The following is a 20960-nucleotide window of genomic DNA, read 5'->3' as shown; positions in this document are numbered from 1 at the left end:
GAAAACAAGGTCAGAAACTCAAGATAAAGAACCTTGTACATGTGTCAGCTCAAGAACAACTTGACTGAGATCATGTGTTAACATAATATCAGAAAGTACATTAATGCCCTGACTATGATGTGGCCCAGGCTGGTGGAGAAACCCGCAAGGTGGAGAGCAGTAATTAAGAGAAAATGGGACATACACCCTTTCGTAGCAATTGCTACAAAGGCGGGTTTCCGCAGAGCTATTACGTCTAAGTCTTGCCTTTGCTTCGAGTTGTCGATAAGTTCGACTTCGCCCTCCCATCTGCTAGCCGCCTGGTTAGCTCAGATGGTAGAGCGGCTGCCCCGGAAAGGTGCTGGTCCCGGATTCGAGTCCCGGACCAGGACGAATTTTTCTTCAGTTGCGAGGCTTTTCTTTCAAGGAACCCGTATAGGTTTCCTTCCTAGCAATTACTACGAACAGATGGATCTCATTTTCCCTTAATTAATTACTTATACTTTCGCCTGCAAGAAACTCGATGCCTCTCTCTCTCTCTTGAACTGCCAAATCATATACCTATATTTTTTAAATAGTTTAAGTTCCAGTTGTACTACCAGCTCATCGCCATTACAGCCGCATTAACCCCAGAAGAACCGGCTATCCTCCCCGGCGCGGACTACCTCCCATGCACACATTTTTTATTATTATTATTTGAAAGCAGCAAGGGACTGGAACGGTCTGTCTGCCAAGGCACCAGACCAATCCTACCTACATCCCTTCAAGGCTGTTCTCGAGTCACTGTTCGGCTAAGCTCAGCCAATCCATCATGTAATGCTCCATCACTGGGGCCTTTGAGGTATACTAAACGAAATAAGGTAAATAGGCACATACCATCCTAACACTCGTATTGTTAATGTCGCACTGAAGACGCAACAAGGTAGACAGTCCGGAGAGTCGCATAAGACTCATATCTTTTGTGCACCGTGAAAAATGTAACGTGAACACAAGCATAAGAGCAAGCAGGAAAAGCGCTAATTAACAACGGAAGCTTTTTTTTGAGAACAAGAAACATTTATTATTAAATACAACCTGCGGGCTGCCACACTCATACCAAAGCATCTGCAAGCAAATCAATATTACATTCTTAAACTAGGACAGAGTGGATGGACACGTGAAGGTTTATTTTTCGATATAGAACGTTTGCACGCTCTCAAGGGTTAGGTTCCGTTCAAAGCGAAACTGATTTGTAAAAAAGGCAATTGTAGTAAATTATTTAGAGCGCTCGGACACGCCAGAATATTTTTATTTATTTATTTATTTATAAATACTGCGATCTGCAATCAGATCATAGCAGGGTGGGTATACATAGAAATATACAAGCATGTAAACACATACAAATCCATCACATATGCAGGCATTTTCAGACATTGGTGAAGAATACATAACATACAAGAAAAAAACACACTAGCAGATAACACACACGAAATCATAACATTTGCAAGCATTTTTCAAACATTGATAAGGAATTCTGGGTAACAGTATGAGAATTAAGATTATTCCAGTCTGTTATTGTCCTAGGAAAAAAGGAATATTTGAAACAGTTATTCCGTGCGTTGATGGGGGTTATCGATAAAGCATGCCTTCGTCTCGTGTTATAACCTGATGAGTAAGTAAAGAACTTGGAAGTGTTAACCTTATAATGGCCGTTTACAAGTTGAAAGAGGAACTTTAATCGACAGATACGGTTGCGCACAGTCACCGGAGGTAATCCACTGCGCCTTACGAACTCACCAACAGACGCGCGGCCGTATGAACTAAAAGCAAACCTAACTACCTTATGCTGTACACGTTCCAGTTTTTTAATATTGGTTAAAGTGAATGGGTCCCAAATAATTACGGCATATTCCAACAACGGACGAATGTAGGAATTGTACGCCAGTAAACGAACACATGCGTAGATGATTTCAGTGAGCGCCTCAAGAAAAACAGTTTACGCAAAGAATTCGCAACAACAGTATCTATGTGCTTCGTCCAGGAAAGCTCATTGGTTATCCATAGGCCCAAATATTTGTACTCTCTTACCTCTGATAGAGATACGTTGTCAACATTATATGCAAATTGAAGAGGTTCTTTCTTATGTGTGATTCTCATAAAAACAGTTTTTTCAAAATTAATAGACATTTGCCATTGTTCGCACCAAGCAGTGACCTTTGCCAGGTCATTATTTAGACGCACCTGATCATCAACAGAAGATATCTTTTCATACAAAATACAGACATCTGCGTAAAGTTTCACGGAAACTGAAAGTTCTGCGACTATGTCATTTATAAATAACAGAAATAAAAGTGGTCCCAAAACTGATCCCTGGGGGACTCCAGACGCAACCTCTGTATTGTTAGAAGAAGTATTGTTTAAGGTGACAAATTGGCGTCTGTTAGTAAGATAGACTCTGATCCATGTAAGTATCTGTACATTTTTTATATAATACTCTAATTTATGGATTAATTTGTTATGTGATACCTTGTCAAATGCTTTACGAAAATCCATGAACACAATATCTGTTTGCTTCCCTTCATTAATTGCCTGTGCGAGATCGTGAACAGTCTCAACTAATTGAGTACATGTAGAAAACCTATGCCTGAAACCATGTTGGACATCTGTAAGTACCTTGTGCTCTTCTAAGAAACTTAATATATGTTTATGAATTATATGCTCTAAAATTTTGCATGATGTAGATGTAAGAGATACTGGTCGGTAATTGTCTATGTGTGTTTTGTTCCCGGATTTATGTAAAGGTTTGATTTCGGCCGTCCTCCAGTCATCCGGTAGGGAACCATCGCGTAAAGATCTGGTGAATACGACATACAGGTACTTGGCACACCATTCCGCATAACGCTTTAAAAACGCGTTTGGTATTTTATCTGGTCCTGGTGACTTTTTAGTATCAACGTTCAATAGCAAATTAAAAACGCCGCTCTCAGAAATGACAACGTCAGATATAACAGGAAGCGATATAGAAAAGTTGGGAAGGCAACCATTATCTTTGGTAAATACCGACTGGAAGAATTTGTTAAAAGCAGAACAAACGACAGTCTCATCACTTACACATTTGCCGTCTATCATGAACCCACTGGTAGAAGAAGATTTAGGTGTGATTTGGCGCCAGAATCTCTCGGGAGACGTTTTAATAAATGAAGGCAGGATCGTTCCGTAATATTTTTCTTTGTCGCAAATTATTTTCTGTTTTAGTTGTTCTGAAGTGCCTTCTACAATAGATTTTAAGGTTACATTTGTTCTTGCTTTCACTTTTAACCTTTTAGGCCTTCGCTGTAAGCGTAACGTCTCGCGAGAAATCCATGGGTTACGGTGCACAGAAGATTTTGCAATTGTGGGAACGAATCGTTGGATACATTCAGAGACAATTCCCCTAAAAGAAAGCCACAAGTAATTTACATTGCAAGTGCTGTTTCTGAAGTCATCAAAGTAGAATGCAAGCATATCCAGAATAGATTCATCATCAGCACGAGAAAAATTGGGAAACAAATGAACACCGTTTTTGTGATCAGGGTAGACATTTGACAAGCTCAACAAGACAGCTTTGTGATCAGAAATCCCGTTTGTGACATTTTGCAGGGTTATGAGCTCCATAGGGCTTTCTTTTTCACACTGACCTACTGGTATTGCTTCAGCGTGAACCTCCAGTTTAATTTAGACGACCATGCCTAGCTGTTCGCATAAGATCTCTCTCTCGCTCCAGTCGCTAGCACTACACGCAAGAAGGCAATAAATGCCCCTGTGTTGATTGTCACCAAGACTACAGCCGTGTGCGACGCTGTCGTGGCAACAACTACCGTTCGTTCGCTGGTTGGAGTAACTTGTTGTAATAGATGCTCCTGCCAATACTACAGTTAAACAGGCATCGTCTCCTATGCGAGATAATGTAGAGCATCCTTGAGTACCTATAGTTATCCTTATTTTGTCGAGCTTTCCTGTCTTCGATGCGTGCAACGTGCGAATAATGCTAGCGAATTAAGCTCGAAGCAAAGAGCGTTGGATTATTGGTGCGAAACAAATTTTCTGACACAGTTGTTGAAGATAACGAGAAGGCATTTCTCAATTTTTGTGTCCCTATACGTGAATGAGGAGACGGCTCGGGAAATACAGGTAAACTTAGAATGCTGATTCTATGTTCGTTTGTTGTTTGTTTTTCCTATTTCTCTCTCCAAGTGCGGCTCACTGCAGTGATGAGGAAACCGAGGTGAGTCAGGCAGAATGTCTTAACGAACAGCTGAGTGAATCCCTCCTGGCTCATACAGAAAGAAAGTATAGTAAAAGCAATTCAGAGCAATATACACCCTAATTAATATGTAAACGTAGCAGGAGAGGCGAACGCAAAGTTCGACACAAACAGCAAAATAGGGTAAAAAAAAGTCGCAGTTGCGCCCGAAAGGCGAAGCATGGATTTCGACGGCAAATTAGTAGAATACGAAGTAAGGAAAATAGTTTCATCGGCTTTATAAACTTGGAAACATCCGCTCACTAACTAAATCAACAAGCATGGTGCCAGCGCGCACAGGAAAACATGAACATATCACACTCGATGACTGCGGACCATCGCTGTCAAAACGCTGGCGCGAGGAAGAGCGGCAGCAGCAGCGAGCGAAGTGACCTTCGTGCTGTCTATCGCTTCAATGCAAGCTGCGCAATGAGAACACAGCACACGCAAAGCTAGGAGCCGTCGGCCCACCTAGACTCTGCCCTTGAAGCATATCCTTTTCAAGATAAAGCCCGCGCGTTGCTGCCGAAGTACAACGCCTACCACGCCACCCCCCCCTCTTTCTTCCCCCCATCCCCCACGGCCTTTAGCGCGCCAGATTGAGCTGCGATTGTGTACTCCCCTCGCGCACTTTCATTCCAACATACAGCACACGGCGCGTGGCGACGGTGTTATCACCCTTCGACTTTATGCGGAACGTCACGGCGACGCCGACGGCAAAAACGAGCCTGGAGTGTCCACGTAACTGCTGACGCAATGAAACAGCGACAAAAGCGCAGAATAACAACGCAAAAAAAAGATCGCTACTCGGTTAATAACACTGTACGAACAAGGTCTTTATACTGTAAACATTCTCACTAAAGAAAACAAGCAGCGCTGAGGCTGCAGGCCGCGAGAAGACAGCGCTCTAGTTATTCGCTGTGACAGCGGTAGTCCCTGTTGAGAAGTTGTATGGTCACTGCGCATAAACCGGCTTACACCAATTCGTCTCGCGTAAATTGTGACCGATGTATGTATAGGTTCTGTGCGTGTGCGTGCGCGTCAACAGTCGCCTTCGTGGGCACGTGCTGTTTATCGAGGACGAAACAGCAATGACAGCGATAAAATTAGCAGGGAAAATATTACCAGCAACAGGAGGAAGTTCAACAGCCCGAACATCGACGAACTCGGCGCTGCCGCTACAGCATCGAGAACGTTCGCCGGCTGTCTGTACAAAGCACGACAAGGATGAAGTTGTAGCCACAAATGATTCATTCATTGACTCCATTTATTATTTATGTATGTATTTATTTATTAATAAATACTGCGATCTTATGCGATATCTTAGTACGAGCAAGTGCATAAAACAGAAGAAATACAAAAAGAATGGGGGGGGGGAACTACACTCAGAAGATTTTTTGACAAAGCGCTTAAAAAACAATCCACAAAAACAACGACGTGAAGCAATGCTACTTCAGCGATATTCAAATTATAAAGTCAAACAGTGATTACAAACAATCTCAGCAATCGCAATATGCTTTTCATTAAAGATGTGTCTCTAAAAGTGATAACGAGTACTGTTTTACAGTTTTATCGTCCAGCTTATTCCGATCTACTATAGTTCTAGGAAAAAATGAATACTTAGAAGCAGTTGACACGTGTAGTATAACTGGAGTTGCAGCTAGTGAGTGTCTGTGTCTGGTAGCATAACCTGTTATATAGGTGAGAATGTGATAAGTGTCGATGTTGTAATGACCGTTTATTAGCTGGCAAAAGAATTTTAGACGACATACTTGATTTAGATCGGTTATAGAAGGCAAGCCGCTCCGATATAAGAGGTTAGTAATTGAAGTACGGCCATATGTATTGTAGGTGAATCGAACTGCTTCTTTTTTTTTAGCTTTCTAGCTTTCCTATATCGCTTTTAGTGAACGGGTCCCATTAATTAAAGCGTTTTCTAAAACGGGGCGGACGAGTGTTTTGTATGTCAGTAGACGTACTGTCCGTGTGGAGGATTTTAATACGTGTCTTAGAAACAACAACTTCCGGCGGCAGTCTGCTATTAATGTGTCAAGGTACTTTGACCAGGAAATATCCTTCGTTATGTACAAGCCAAGGTATTTCTATTGCGTCATCTATGACAAAAAAGCGTAGCGACATAGTAGTGGCTTTTTTTAAATGTTATCCACATATATGCCGTGTTTTCAAAATTAATGCACATTTTCCATTCTTTGCGCCATTGAGCTACCTTATGAAAGTCCTTGTTTCCGCTGAGTTGGTCTCCTTCAGTTGTTCATCGTACAGCACGTAGTCGTCAGCGTAAAGCCTGATTTCAGCGGAGAGGTTTGTGACGATATTATCTATATATAAGCAAAAGAAATTGGGGCCAAAAACGTATCCCTGCGGGACGCTAGTATTGACGGAAGGTATATCAGATGTTGGTTTATTTACAGTAACAAACTGATGGCGGTTAGTGAGGTAGGCTTTAATCCATACTAATATTTTATCATTTTTAAACATAGCACCTAGCTTATGAGGCAATTTAACATGAAACACTTTGTCAAACGCTTTGCTGAAGTCCATGAAGATCGCATCCTCTTTGTATATAGTGCTAGCAAAGTCATGTATGATTTCAACTAATTGAGTAATACTCGAAAGGTCACTTCTAAAACCACGCTGCATGTTATTAAAACATTATGCTCATCTAGAAAACCAATTATATGTTTAAGAATTATATGTTCCAAGGGCTTACAGTATGTTGATTAAACTGGTCTGTAATTTTTATGCAAGATTTATCGCCCGATTTATTTAACGATTATATTCTAGCAATTTTACTGTCTTCCGGTAATGATCCTTCGTCGATTGACCTCGCAAATAGAATGTACAGATATTTTGCGCACCATTCAGCATAACGCTTTAGAAAACAGTTCGGCATATCATCTGGCCCTGGAGATTTTTTAATGGCAAAGCTTTAACGATAAATTTAGAATGCCCTGTCCCGAAATAACAATGTCAGGAAGGGAAGGCAGCTCAGCAGAAAAGCATGGTAAACAGCCGCCTTCACTTGTGAATACTCTCTTAAAATGGTTATTAAATACAGAGCGCACAATTTGTGTCTCCCCACCTCCCGTGCTCTCCCTTCCTTTCTTTACAAAAGACTCTTTAAAAGCTGCGCACCGCCACCCCCCGAGAAACAACCCGCCTGAAGAAGGAGCCGAATGGGCTCCGAAACGTCGGGCTAATAAAATTCAGTTATTTGGTTGAAGTCAGTCTCAAGACCTCATCCATTTCCCAACCAGACAGGCAATTCTGTCGAAATGTTTAGCTACACACGTTCTTCATTTATAAAAATGGCGTCGGAAGACGAAAAGGCCGGCGTCACAGCCTTCCAGAATTTCTCGGGAGATGATCTGATAAAGTCTGGCAGTAATGCGCTGTGATAGTACTCTTTGACAATTTTTTTTTTGTCGAAGTGCTTCAGAGATGTTATCAATAGCGACTCGCCGTCCTTCAGTTTGGCCCGTTTCTTTTTTATTCGCTCAAGCTTCCGCCTCATTTGTACCGTCCCCCCTCCCCTCCCGTAATCTATGGATTACGGCGCTCAGACTTCTTGACTATTTTTAGCAACGAAACGTTCATTCATTCATTCATTCATTCATTCATTCATTCATTCATTCATTCATTCATTCATTCATTCATTCATTCATTCATTGAGTGAGCACTAATTGATTGGGCTTGACTTGGAAATGCCACAGTTTGGCTACGACGGACAACCGAACCAAACAGACTTTCCCTGAGAATGTTTCTAAAGCGAAGCTTCCTTTGCGACTACTCCGCGGTTTGATGTGTCGTCGTCGTCGTCCCGCCTGTGCTTCCACCAATGCTGTTGTTTCTTTTCGCAGCGCCGTGCCTGCCGCATCTCGCGAACGTTATTTGTTTGCTTTATCAGTTGAGGAGTGCTAAAGCAAGTATGGCGTTCGCGAATGCCCTTTATTGGTCAAACGTCTCTCGCGCTTCGGAGCTATCGACCTTAAGATCTGTTTGGATTTGTCTTCTTATTTTTTCTCTAGGAAGCTCTTATGCTTGTCCGACACTTCCCCCTTCTCTCTCTCTATGGATGCCGTAGTACAGTCGCGCTTGTTGAGTTGTTTCCGAGAATAATCAACCGTTAGGGAGTTTCGTAACTAAAGTTCTCTTTTGCTCAAATTTGGGGACAACACTTCAACATCTGCAGGAGTCATTATTTTCTTTCTTTTTTACAGGATTAGCCTTCAAACCTATTTGAGACAACCCTCAAGAACAGAAAGAAAGAAGGAAAGAAAGAAAGAAAGAAAGAAAGAAAGAAAGAAAGAAAGAAAGAAAGAAAGGGAAAGAATGCGATGACCATTGCGAAAAATGTCAATGCTGACGACATCACGTGCGTATGAGTGACTCGCTAAGAATAACCTAGAACGCGTTGGCCAGCTGCGGACAGAAAGGCGAAAAAATGCGCGCATTCGGGTGCTACGGACTCGCGCGCTACGGATGATGTGTGGCCTTACTCAGCGAACGCCCTTTCTTCTTTTTTTTTTTTTTCCAAGTTCGAGTTCGCCGAAGTGACGCCTACCAAGTCAGCCGTGCCGGCAACCGGACTCCAGTTCGTAAACACCCCACCAGATAGCACCGAGGAATTCCGCTGCAGTCTCGAGCAGACGACTGTCACCAAAACAATGGGAGAGGCAGCGGTGGCGGATGATTTCGTTTTATTTTTTATTTGCTTTTGAGCGATCGAAGCCAGGAGTGACGAGAACCGCCCGAAGCCATCGGCAAACTCGTCCTCGCGCGACGTACGAGTCACTGTTCGTGTCCGCTTGCCGACAGCTGTGGCAAACCCACGTGACCGTGGACGGCTGAAGAGGGAAAGGCCTAGGTGCACACCAAACTCGAGGTTTTGCAAACCGAACATGATCGGCCTTTGGTGAGGCTGCCTTCAGAGGGGCTTGTGAAAATAAAGCCGCTCCTTTTGCACGATCACCGAGCATTATTATCTCCTTTCCAGCAGATCTGCCGCCATGACTCGAGGCCGATGGCGTTCGGGTATTGAGCACGAGGTCGAGGGCTCGATTCCCGACAGTGGCGGCCGCGTACCGATGGGGACGGAGCAGCTTTCGTGTGCGAAGCTTCTGATGGGCGTTGCGTTGCTTTGGCACGCGAAATTCAGTCGACGAAACAATCGATAATTCAATTAAACAGGAGGAAAGACTCTGACCAAAATTTATTTTAAAAACCGGACGTTTCAGTGCCCGGGCCGGCTCCTTGGTCAGGACGAGGCTTCGGTCTACGAGTCCGAAGCCTCGCCAAGAGTGCCGAAACAATTTGCTCGTCTCCGCACCTCCGTGCAGAAGGAATAAAAAAAAGCACAGTAATTCGTGACCTTGGGATGAACGGTTACGCAAAGGCATTTATTCGTAGTAACTTTTTTAGAGCACAAAAAAAAAAAAAAAGAAAGCATGCAGGACTGAAAGGAACGAAGCGTGTTGGATGACCAACGTGCCCAAGCATGCGCTATTTCATTTATTCACCGCGTCTACTCTATAATTTAACCGCATCCTCCGCCGGCGGAACGAGAACGAAAGGAAGACGCAGCGGCGGCTGTCGCACCGCCCAGGCAACGGCGCCCTGTCTCGTTAGCATGCGCTCGAGTACGCGTGTGCCTCCACCGAATGCCACGCTAAATTAGAGTTTCCGGAAATGTTTCGTCAACGCAAGAATGACCTTCGCTGCCCAAACAGAGAACGCAGTGCTGTGGCGAAACACTGCGATTCTTCTTCTTCTTTTTTTTTTTTATCACCAGATTAAGCCCCGACGGCGCTGTCTCGCCTTGGAGAGAGAAGACAGCCACTGGCGGCTGCTCCTTAAGGAATCCTGGCACATCCGGAAGAACGCCGCGGCTAACAGCAGTCGTCCGTCAGAAACACTTCCCGCTGTTTATGCTCTCAAGGTCTACGAAAAGTGTCTCCGCGCCTGTCAAAGCGCCAAAAACGCTCATAAGCACTGCGACACCTTGCACACGCCATCTCAACCCTGAAGGAAGGAGCCGGTCAAGCTTCGAAACATCGGGGTTTTAAAAATAAATTTCAGTTGGAGTTTTTCCTCCTCTTCAATTCAGTTGTCGCCCAACCAAATTTTGTACTTTTGACCAATAAATCAAATCAGCCATTCAAATCAGTGTCCGGTTTGGCGCTGAAGCGTCGGGAATTTTGACTCACGCCTTCTATCTCTTTCGGCTGATTGCTTTTGCCCGGTAGAACTTGATATCTGCTGGCAGCCTAGCAGTGAATGATATTTGGACGTGATAAGCGCTTTCATAAAGAGTGTCAGGGGACCGACACACGGTGCATGCAAATGTTCATCGGAACTGTTATTCGCGAGATAGGATATGATTAAGAGTTAACGACTTTGTTCAGATAAGTGCCCGAAGTTGTGGCTGCTCGCGGCAAAGGGCGTTCTGCGCTGGATTCCAAACGGTCACGCTGCTACAAACAAGAGCAACATTGCTACTCAAGTCCGTGAGATATCCAAATTTCAAATCTAGACGACGTTTCGGAAACAAACTCTTTGTTGTTAATCTGCGCATTTTGTTAAGCTGATCGTTTATCCAACTGATATGTGCTTTTGTATTTACTGCGGTGTCTTGTACATGCAGCTATCGCGAATTGTATTGTGCTTTTGCATCGTGAGCTTCTGTCAAACTCCTTCATCTTTTGGACGGAACTAAAATGATATTGTAAGCTCACAGCTATCGAAGGCCTCGTTTCGGACATTGTAGTATTCAGGACATCCCATGGATGCTGTGCCATTCCTTTTTTTTAAATATGTTATCGACAGCTATCGCCGAATCTTGTTCGATTCCTGGCGTTCGAAAAGGGCTTCTCGTAGCATCCACTTGAGATAAATGCATTCTCTGATGCGTTGAAACCATGGTCCAGCGGCATGAAGTCTCCAGCTCGGGTTTATGCCACGTTCTGCGTGTTTTATTATTATTATTATTTTTATACAGCATTGACTTTAGGAACTTGAATGCGGTACATGCGTCCATAGCGGTTGGACGGGACACGTGACTTGTGTGTCTGCGCGCGCGCGCTCACCTCACTAAGCATACGTGTGACCTTCGCAGGCGAGGCTGTTCAACTATTTATTTTCAGCGATGCAATCTAGTACGCAGATAAACCGCGCATATTTGAACTTGGGACTGTATGGCGTAAGGATTCATTTCACTCGATTCTATTCCTTATCCTCCACTGCTCATGACCGGCCGATTAAGGTGACAACGCAGGTTGACGGCTGTTGTGCCCCGCCGCCCTCAAGATAGGAGGGGGGGGGGGGAGATGCCACACCTGCGACATGCAGTTGTCACGCCTCCATTCGTCACCCCTGTCAGCCGGCCGAATTGGCATGACCATGCCCGAGATCGGAGATTCCCAGCGTGCGTTCTTTCTGCTTTCCTTCTGCGACCTGGCGCACCGAAAGGAGCCCCAGCTCACCGACGCCGGGATCGCTCCCCTGGCGCCATCTGCCTCCTGACCCCGGATTGGTGGAAACCACGAACAATGACGACGCAGGCATAAAAAAAAGCGGATCGAGACGGCTGAGGAGGACGCTCGGCAACAGTGCGACTCGGACGTGCTAAGACGCTACCATAGTGTGCCCCGATAGTTGGAGCCGTTTTGTAATCTCACTCGTGTAGCCTTTTTGAATGCATTCCTTTTTCTCCATTCTCTTAAAAGTCGCTCGGAACGTTTTCTCCCGGCACCTGGCAGGGCACCATCGATGGAAACTTCGTTGGCCGCACGGACCCCCGAGTTCGCAACAGTGGCAGTCCGCGATGAGATTGCCCTCACGGAACTTGGGACATGCTGCTGACAATCGCCACAGCGTCAATCGGCCGGGCACTCGAGGGAGAAGGAGTAGAAATTGAATAGAATAACTGCATTGTCACGGCCTTAGTTTCCATGCCTCCCTCGCAAGTTCTGTGAACGTGTACTCCCGAGAGCTTGTACACGTAGCAGGAATTTCGCGGTGGAGCCGATTTTCTGGATGGATGGAAGATAGGAGCGTCCCCTTTGAAATGGGGTGATGGCAGTTGCCACCATGCTCAACTTTTTTATTAAAAGTTAACAAAATTAAAAGTTATTAAAATTCCTCGCCGCTTTGGCGGTGCCGCCTTTCCTGTGCACTCGTTAATCTTAGTTTGTTCGTCTGAATGAAGAGTAAATTCGGATTTTTTTTTTTCGCCGAACCAGTATACTTTTGCCCACGGTTGCAGAGATCTACTAAATCGCTTACTTGGGCAAAGTGGTTCATAACGAAGTAAACGTCGTAGAGCTAAAAGACAAGGACAGTGGCGGCAAATTTCTAAGAAGCCGAGACTTGGACACTAAATAAGCCTATAATAATAAAGTACCTTTTTTGTACCTATTCCTACCTTGTATATTTTGTTCAAGCAGAATAAATTCAAATTATTTCAGCCCTCTCTTTTCGTTTACTACTAAAAAAGAAAATGAAGACCAAAGTTAAATTTTTCGAATTTCGCGTCAAAGCGCCACTGCGTGTGGGACGTCAGTGGGACGTCACAGAAACCGAAGTTATTTATTTTTTTTTTTTTGTATTTCGGCCGTTGACGCGTCTGAGCAGAAGTTCTTGAAATTAAGTTAAAGTCTTTGGTTCTTTTCGAATATGGCGCAGGCTGTCTTTACCGATAGATACATTAGCTAGGCCCAAGCAGAGGTTGTCAAATTACATATGACGTTATGGCCAGCTACTGCGGCAACTTCAAGGCGGCGTCGCCAACGACCATTACTTTTTCCGCCTCTTCTGGCTTGCCAACACCTTCTCGCGGTATACGAGCATCGTTTTTCTTTTTTTTTTTTTTGGTAGTAAATAAGTGTAATTAACTAACAAAGATCCAAAAAGCTATTTTTTTTTTCATTTAGTGTCGTTTTAACAGTGCGAAATGCGCAATGTTTGTCATGTGCTGGTATTTACGTGTAAAATTCTTTTCAAAATAAAACTTAATTGGAAATGTAGCACGTGCCCTGAGCACGCGGTGGCTTGTGGCATTCTTTTTTTTTCTTTTTTTTTTGCGCTACGAATTTTTAATTCTTTGTTGTGTGTGCACGTGCATACAGGTTATATTTGTCATTTCTCCACGGGTCGTGTGAGCAGCTTTCTCACATACCATCATCGTACACGTTGTTGAGTCCATGTCACCACTACGACTGGATGATTGATCGAATATAACATTTCAATAAATCAATGACCGCTTCAATTGCGAATAATTTTGATCGCGATTAGTCGGCTGACGATTAACCGTCAAAAAAAAAAAAGAAACGAAAGGCAAATGTCGGCGCGGACAATCCCCGCTTCAGTTTTTCAACTGCAAGGACGGGAATGACGGCGGTGGTGGCATTTGAAAGGCGACATGTACTGGGTTCGAATTCCGGTGGCGCCGGAAACCCATCGTTATTGTGTTTTTTTTTATTTTGTTCTTTTCTATTGGGTAGAATTGTACCACGACCTAGCGCGATTGATTGTTCATATTGGCTCTCACCTCGAAATTGGGGGCAGTGTAGAGACTTGCCAAGGGCATCCGGGCGCCCCTTGTCCTCACCACAGGTTTGGTAAAACAGCCGAGCATCCGACGCTGCTGCGGGAGCCAACTGAAAGATGCCGCCGGGTACATATACCGGTAAAACATGCATATACAAACGCGCTCCTACAGCCAGGTGCTCGGCCACTACGGGAGTTCCCGACGCTTGGAAGGACATCGACCTACTGGAAAGCAGACGGTACGGGACCCGCAGACTCCCACTAAGAGCTGCGCCTGTAGGTCTTTCAGCAGGAAAAAAAAAAAAAAAAAAAAAAAGCTGCGTGTGCGCCCGGTGCTTCGAGCCAGCGGAGAGAACCCGAACGGCCTGGTGTCGTCGTGTTGTAGCCGCAGGCCGGTTTAGCCTGGCGATCGCCCTGGTCACCGGTTGATCGCCTATGGCGTCACGTAAACTACGCGAACTTTTCGGAACCGGCGGCAGACGGATAAAACCGTGGTGTACGCTACCGCGAATGCAACATACCCGCCGGAGTCAATAACCGCGCTCTGCAAACAGCGAGAAGATGGGGAACTGTTCTTTCTTTAAGTTCCCCCTCTCCCTTACTCCCGGTGTAGGGTAGCAAACCGTACGCTCGTCTGGTTGACCTCCCTGGATTTCCTCTCTTCGATATATATATATATATATATATATATATATATATATATATATATATATATATATATATATATATATATATATATATATGAAGCCAACAGATAACGAAACCAATGAAATTCGAATAGACTACCCGCCGTGGTTGCTCAGTGGCTATGGTGTTGGGCTGCTGAGCACGAGGTCGCGGGATCGAATCCCGGCCACGGCGGCCGCATTTCGATGGGGGCGAAATGCGAAAACACCCGTGTGCTTAGATTTAGGTGCACGTTAAAGAACCCCAGGTGGTCAAAATTTCCGGAGTCCTCCACTACGGCGTGCCTCATAATCAGAAAGTGGTTTTGGCACGTAAAACCCCAAATATTATTATTATTAAATTCGGATAGAGGTTCTAGCTTTTAAGTGTAGGAATGTTAACCTAATATGGGAAACGGAAGTGGACGTAAAAACAACTTGCCACTTGTGGGAGCCCGACCCATAGCCTCATTAAAAAAATTGGTGAACAGCGTGAAAAAAATAAGTTCGAGAGGAAGCTTTATCTCGGCAGCTCCTTAATGCACGAGAAAGGAGAAATCATTTAGCTCGGCATCAACTGCACCGAATTTGATTAGATTTATTGCAGTCGAAACAAAGTTAAAATGCACTGTATACTGTAAGAAGCGGATTTTCCATTTATGCCCCGTCAATTTCACGAATACCAATTATTGAAACTTTCGAAAACACAACTATCCAGTGTACAACTTTGTAACTAAATAAAAACGATATCACAATTTTGTAAGCCGCGCCTAATAACGCATCTGAAGCGGACACAAATTGGTGTATTTTAAACCCGTCTGAAGTGTATCGGTAACTTGTGAGTAAGATATTGCAAAACCCTAGCAAACATTGTAAGATTGTCTTGTGAGCTGTAAATTCATATATCAAGTTTGTCCGTTTTAGATGTTCAAACAGACGCACTTCTTTAAAATGCGATACCCGTTTTTAGTGCAGAGTAGCGGATTTCCGGTTTTTTTTTTTTTCGAAGCTTTTCCATTTCTGGCAATATTAAAAAAATACGGTCGCTAGAATTCAACGTTGTCTCGCAAATGCAACAAATTTCATCCAAATCGGTCTAGCGGTTGTCTTATGAGAGCCTTTTTGCGTATTACATGTAAAATTTGATCAGGGAAATCAGCGTTGGTGTCGAGTTAATGCGGTAAATGACAGGTGGTGCTTTTAGACTCGAATACGATACTTTTCACTCACTCAAGAAAACAGATCAGCAGGTGTCGAAAGCAACTCGAAAACGACCCGATGCTTCGAAATTGCGGTTATTGTCGGGAAGCGAGATTGTGGGTACCGACCAGCGTCCTTTGTTATCACTCTTCCTCTGAACTCTCGACGTGCTGTATGCTGCTTGGGAGGCCTTGCTCGATGTGGCGTAGCGGGCTTACATAACTTCACAATCTTCAATCGTATGCACCATCTAGCCCAAATGAATGTTGTCCTGAACCATATGATTCTAAATGGCGCGTACGTTCGAAGAACGACTGGCTCCCGTTATCCGTGCCGCTTATGATTGCCCAAAATGGTCCTAAATTCGCTTAGCAAATCCGTTACATAAAACGTAGAAGCGGCTTTCTGTTCGCTTTTACGTTTGCGCCTTATCGAAAAAAAAAGAAAACTGATAGTTTTGCGCGTGTTAATGAGTCTGCGTGTTACTTCAGAGGGTAAAGGAAAACGGAAGAGAAATACCTTAGATGAATTCGGCAATAAAGAAAAAAAAAGCAATAATAAAAATTAATGTTTAGAATAATTACACAACTTCGCGATCCCGTCAAGAGTACGAGTTATCCAAATGACAAAGGCGGCTTCTTTGCCTCGCATCACTTGTAACATGTGCGCTCCCTGTGTGTTCTTGATCGGCGCCCGGACAAGGGTGAATCACAGCCAAGCGAGAAAGCCCATTGCATCATAGTGCGAAAGCGACAAGTTCAGAACTGCGCGCAGATGGCGGGCAAGGCCAGGCAACCCAACATCCGGTTTAAAGTTGGGGAAGGGGGGGCTTGGCCCGAGCTATGGTGGATTCTAGCCACCCTACCCGAGCTTTACCACGTTCATGTTGCGTCCATGCTTGATAGTCTGTGTAATCTGTGCACTGCAGCAAAGTGTCCATGAGCGATTCGACAGAGCACCAGTCAAAGAGGTCACTGCAATAAAGGAGTACCGACTTCGTATGTTAGACGTTGTGTGTACGTGTCAAGGTCCAAACGCTCTACACCCTAGAAGAAAAAATCCGGCCGTGTAAGAGCCTGAAACAATTTGCTATAACACTTACCAAAGTAACAGCCTGCCTCACCTCTTCTAGGAACTGAACATAATATATCTGAGTACAATAAGTTTCTTCTTCGGCATTTATAAACGGGGACTCCGGAAGATAACACGAACCGCTGCAATTTCACGGCAGTAAAACTTCGTATCGTATGTGTGCGCGCGCGTTACGTGCAAGGAGTAGGGCGACTCCAAAAACCTGGAAATCGGCTGCCCTCTGGGTCACGAAATGTGTTTTTTTTTTGTTTTTTTAGAACCACATCCGCATTTCTTTGGAAAAGCTGAATGGGCATGCCACTATCGCTCCATGTCCTTATGACCAGGTGGAGGTTGTCCTTTTTCAGATGACACAGTTAGGTCTATTCTAAGACACTATACCCAGGATAGTGACGAGAAGATAATCTAACGGGGGTGGGGGCATTGTCGGGAAGCGAGAATGTGGGCACCGACCAGCGCCTCTTTGTTATCACACTTTTCCTCTAAACGCTCGACGTACTGCTTGGGAGGCTTTGCTTGATGTAGCGTAGCGGGCGCACATAACTCCATAATCTTCGACCGTACGGGCGATACCGTATCTGTGCGAGCCAACAATTTTTTAAGCGATAACGCCTGTGATGAACTCGGCGAGATGCCTAAAGGTTGGCGATAGCGCAGCTCGTAAGGAGAGGGGGAAACGGAGATTGGTGCTGAGCGTAACTAACCGAACGACGCGATTGTACGGGCGCGGTCTTTTACAGCGATTTCGTTAGGCAGGGACGAGAAATTTCGGTTAACTAAATTAGGTCGTCACAAGCTCTAGAGAAAGCGCCGGTATGATTTCAATTCCCCGATCCTGGTGCAAATTCTCCAGAAGTCATCGTTTTGAGCACCAGCGTAATTTTACCCAAGTATCCCCGAAACACACGGACCATTGTATCGTATCCATGCGAGCTAATGGCACCGCGCACGGTAAACCACGCCCCTGAAACACATCGCAGCGGAAGTTCGAGCAAAATGTTATAGACTCTGCGCGGCCTGTACTAAATGTACTGTGTACGTGTTGCCTCCGGAGGGACTGGCATTACGAGAACGGCGGGGCTACTTTCGCAATCACGCGCCCCCGCTAATTCGCAGAATTCAGCAAACCGCGATATACAAACGAAACCAATTGCACACAGAGAGGCTCCTCCCTCTCCTCCCTTTCGATCGTTTCGCAAGACGCAACGGGTCGCGCGCGCTGCGCACGTTCGCGCTCGCGCGACACAAAGAGCAAAAACAGGCGAAACCGCGCGACCTTGGGGCGTGCGGCGCAGCAAACACACAAGCGACGCAGGGCGAGCGCAGCACAAAGAGAAAGCCAAGCCGCGCTCGCGTCACATGGCTCCGAAAGCGGCGGCGGCCGACGGAGGCGAAAAAACAAGGAGCGGGGGCGACAACCACTTCGCTTTACACAATGGCGTTTTATTGGACAACGCCCGAAACGCGCACCGTTTCGCTCGCGGCACACGAAGCGTCCAAGCTCTCGATCGGTGGTTGTTCGGGGCGGTGGTGGTGGTGACGATGAGGGGAGGGGCGATAGCGAGATTCATCAGTCCATGTATGTACACACAGCGCGAACACCGAGTCTCTCAAGTCCGGGGCAAGTCCGCGCGCGTCCTAGGGCGCGTACGACGACACCATGATCTGACAGCCCTGCTTGACGTGCGTCATCACCTCCTGCTTGAGCCGGCACACCTGGTCGCGAAGCAGGCTCACCATGGAGCCGAGCTCGGCGTTCTCGCTCTTGAGCGCGTTCACTTTCTCCTCGAGCCGCGAGATGCGCTCCAGCTTTCGCTTACGGCACTTTGATGCCGCGATTCGGTTCCTCAACCTCTTCCGTTCCAGCTTAATCCTCTCTTGGTCGCGCATGTCGATGGGCGACAGCGGCGGCGTGGCGCCCAGCCGAGGCACCGTCTGGGGTTCGTCTTTAACGTCGCCGCCCGTTGCCGAGTGCTCGGACGACGAAGGCAGGATGAAACTGTCGTTGGAGGTCGAGGCGCCCGAGTCGGACATGTCGGGGCCCGACGTGGTGTGCTGCTGGAGCGCAGGTGGCTGCTGCTGAGGCGCTTGCTGCTGCTGGTGAAGCTGAGCGAGCGCGTCGACGAAACCGCGCGCGTACTGTTCCTGTTCCTCGGTGGCGGTCCGCGAGAACAGCGTGGTCGGTGTCGGCGTCGGCGTGGTCACCAGTCCGTTGTGAGCGATGATGAGCCGCTCGAGCTCCGGCGACGCCAGCTGCAGCATGTTCAGGTCCGGAGAGGTGAGCAGGCCCGAGCAACGGGCCTGCTTGCTGCGCTCGGGTCTCCCCGCGCTGTTCAAGTCCAGGGTCATGCTCCGCTTGCGCGAGCTCAACTCCTCGCGCCTCGACAGCTGCTGCTGCTGCTGTTGCTGTGCTGGCTGATGCATCGTTGGGCGCGCGCTGTTGCCTCCGCTACTGTCCTCGTAGAAAGTGGTCTCCATCGCGGTCGGCCGCGCCCCTCGCTGCGCGCACAACTCCTTCCAGCGGGGCGCGCTTTGCTCGTACACCCCGAAAAAAACACGGACACTGCGATGCTGCTCGGACCGACACGGGTGTGAGTCACGCGCAAATTCCCCCCCACATCGCCTTTATAAACTGGTGACTCACCGAGATGCGTTTGGAAACGTCACTTCCGTCTGACATCATGTGGAGACAATGTGATTCGTTAAGCATGATGTCATATTGTTCACGTGATCCGTGTCGTCACGTTCTTGGTTGTTTCCAGGAAGAGCGGAAACGGGGAACGATGAGAGTTGTTTCGTCCTACCTCAGTGGGTGCGCGAAGAGAAAAGCGTGAGGTGAAATTTTTATTCTGGCGCTGTAATCGCTTGTGCTCAAAACTGCACACACACATATGCGAAACATAAACAAAACTTTGTATGTGTGAAAACATAAATTCATGAGCACTTAATTACTCAAGACTTCTAAGCAGTGTGAATGAAGTGCCTAAACCTTTGAATATAAGCATACAAACGTTGTTTCAATGTTTTATCGCTTGGGATTGCAGCGCTTTTCTGTTTGAGACGACAGAAGTACGAAATAGCAACGTGGCATTAATAATGTGTCCACTAAGAAACACCGTTTCATTTTTAGCGATTTGTCTCTCTGCGTGGGTAGGAACGGGCGCCTTTTTTCCGGTTCGAAATTAGCGATCACGTCATACTCCCCGCAGTGTTTATGCTCGATTCGCCCTTGCTTCTGCGGCCGGCACGACGAGTACTACAGCATGCGAATGCGCTCAAGTTGGTTCGCGCGTACACCAACGATCTTGGTACAGGTACTCGGTCGGGATGCCGCGCTGGGTAGACGGGCGTCAAACCGTGCTGTTATAGAATTTGGTTCGTACGAAAGAATGTCACAAAGCAACCAGGAAGTAAAGGCTCCACAGTGTACAGAGCTGCGGCGCTTGAACGGTCAGGCGCAGGTTCACGGGGTTGCGTTCCGTGCCGCAACAGGGCAGCTAGCCAAGTTGTTCGAAGTAGCCGCACACGTCAACTAAGTGGTGCTGGTGGTGCCAAGAAAAGGAAAACGAGGCAGTTCTCACTTGCACGGCCAAACAACTCGGGGGAACGTGGTGCTGACCGGGAAGTCTGTCGCGAAGGGCTTAATTCTGCCCGCAGCGGTGATAATTTTTGAACGCGCGCATCTTCATGAGAAACTCGGACAGGGGTGGAAACAAAAATGTTACGGAAAGGCCACAGCCAGCAGATCAAATAAAGTGAATACGGGAAAAACCGCTACGTCTACAAGAACTAAAGCAAGAAAGGGGGAGCGCGACGAGCGATGTTTTGTTTCTATAAATAATCTTGAAAGTGTGGCCAGCAGTACCCCGCCTAGAAGATAACCAAAGCCACGCATTCCACGACTGCCTCAGACATCGAATTGTCCACGACACCGACAGTCTCTGGAATCGACGTTCAACACCTGATCCGTAACTCACGAGTTACGATCACGAGCCTGTTTATCGCATAACGGAAAAGAACAATGCGCAGTAGCCGACGCAGCGTTCGTTGAGCGATGGGCGGCTGTCCCTGCTGTTGCAAGGATTCCTGGATGACTAGCACCAGCAGGTGTTTCTGATTTGTTTCTTAATTATCCTTGTTCATTTTCTTTCTTTTCGCGGAAAGTTAGTATTGCAGGCTTCCCTTGTCAATCAACA

General features: G+C 46.2%; 1 protein-coding gene across 1 annotated transcript; it reads right to left on the bottom strand.

Moving 5' to 3' along the window:
- Positions 1-18186: 18186 nt before the first annotated feature.
- LOC142560807 (transcription factor Jun-like) lies at positions 18187-19392 on the bottom strand. The gene has a single exon (XM_075673168.1). The coding sequence runs from the start codon at positions 19240-19242 to the stop codon at positions 18403-18405; it is 840 nt and encodes a 279-aa protein (XP_075529283.1). The 5' UTR covers positions 19243-19392; the 3' UTR covers positions 18187-18402.
- Positions 19393-20960: the final 1568 nt, after the last annotated feature.

The sequence above is a fragment of the Dermacentor variabilis genome, chromosome 10 (assembly GCF_050947875.1).
Source record: "Dermacentor variabilis isolate Ectoservices chromosome 10, ASM5094787v1, whole genome shotgun sequence".
Lineage (NCBI taxonomy): Eukaryota > Metazoa > Arthropoda > Arachnida > Ixodida > Ixodidae > Dermacentor > Dermacentor variabilis.
Note: the sequence above shows the minus strand (reverse complement) of the source record. Positions and strands in the feature narration are given on the sequence as shown.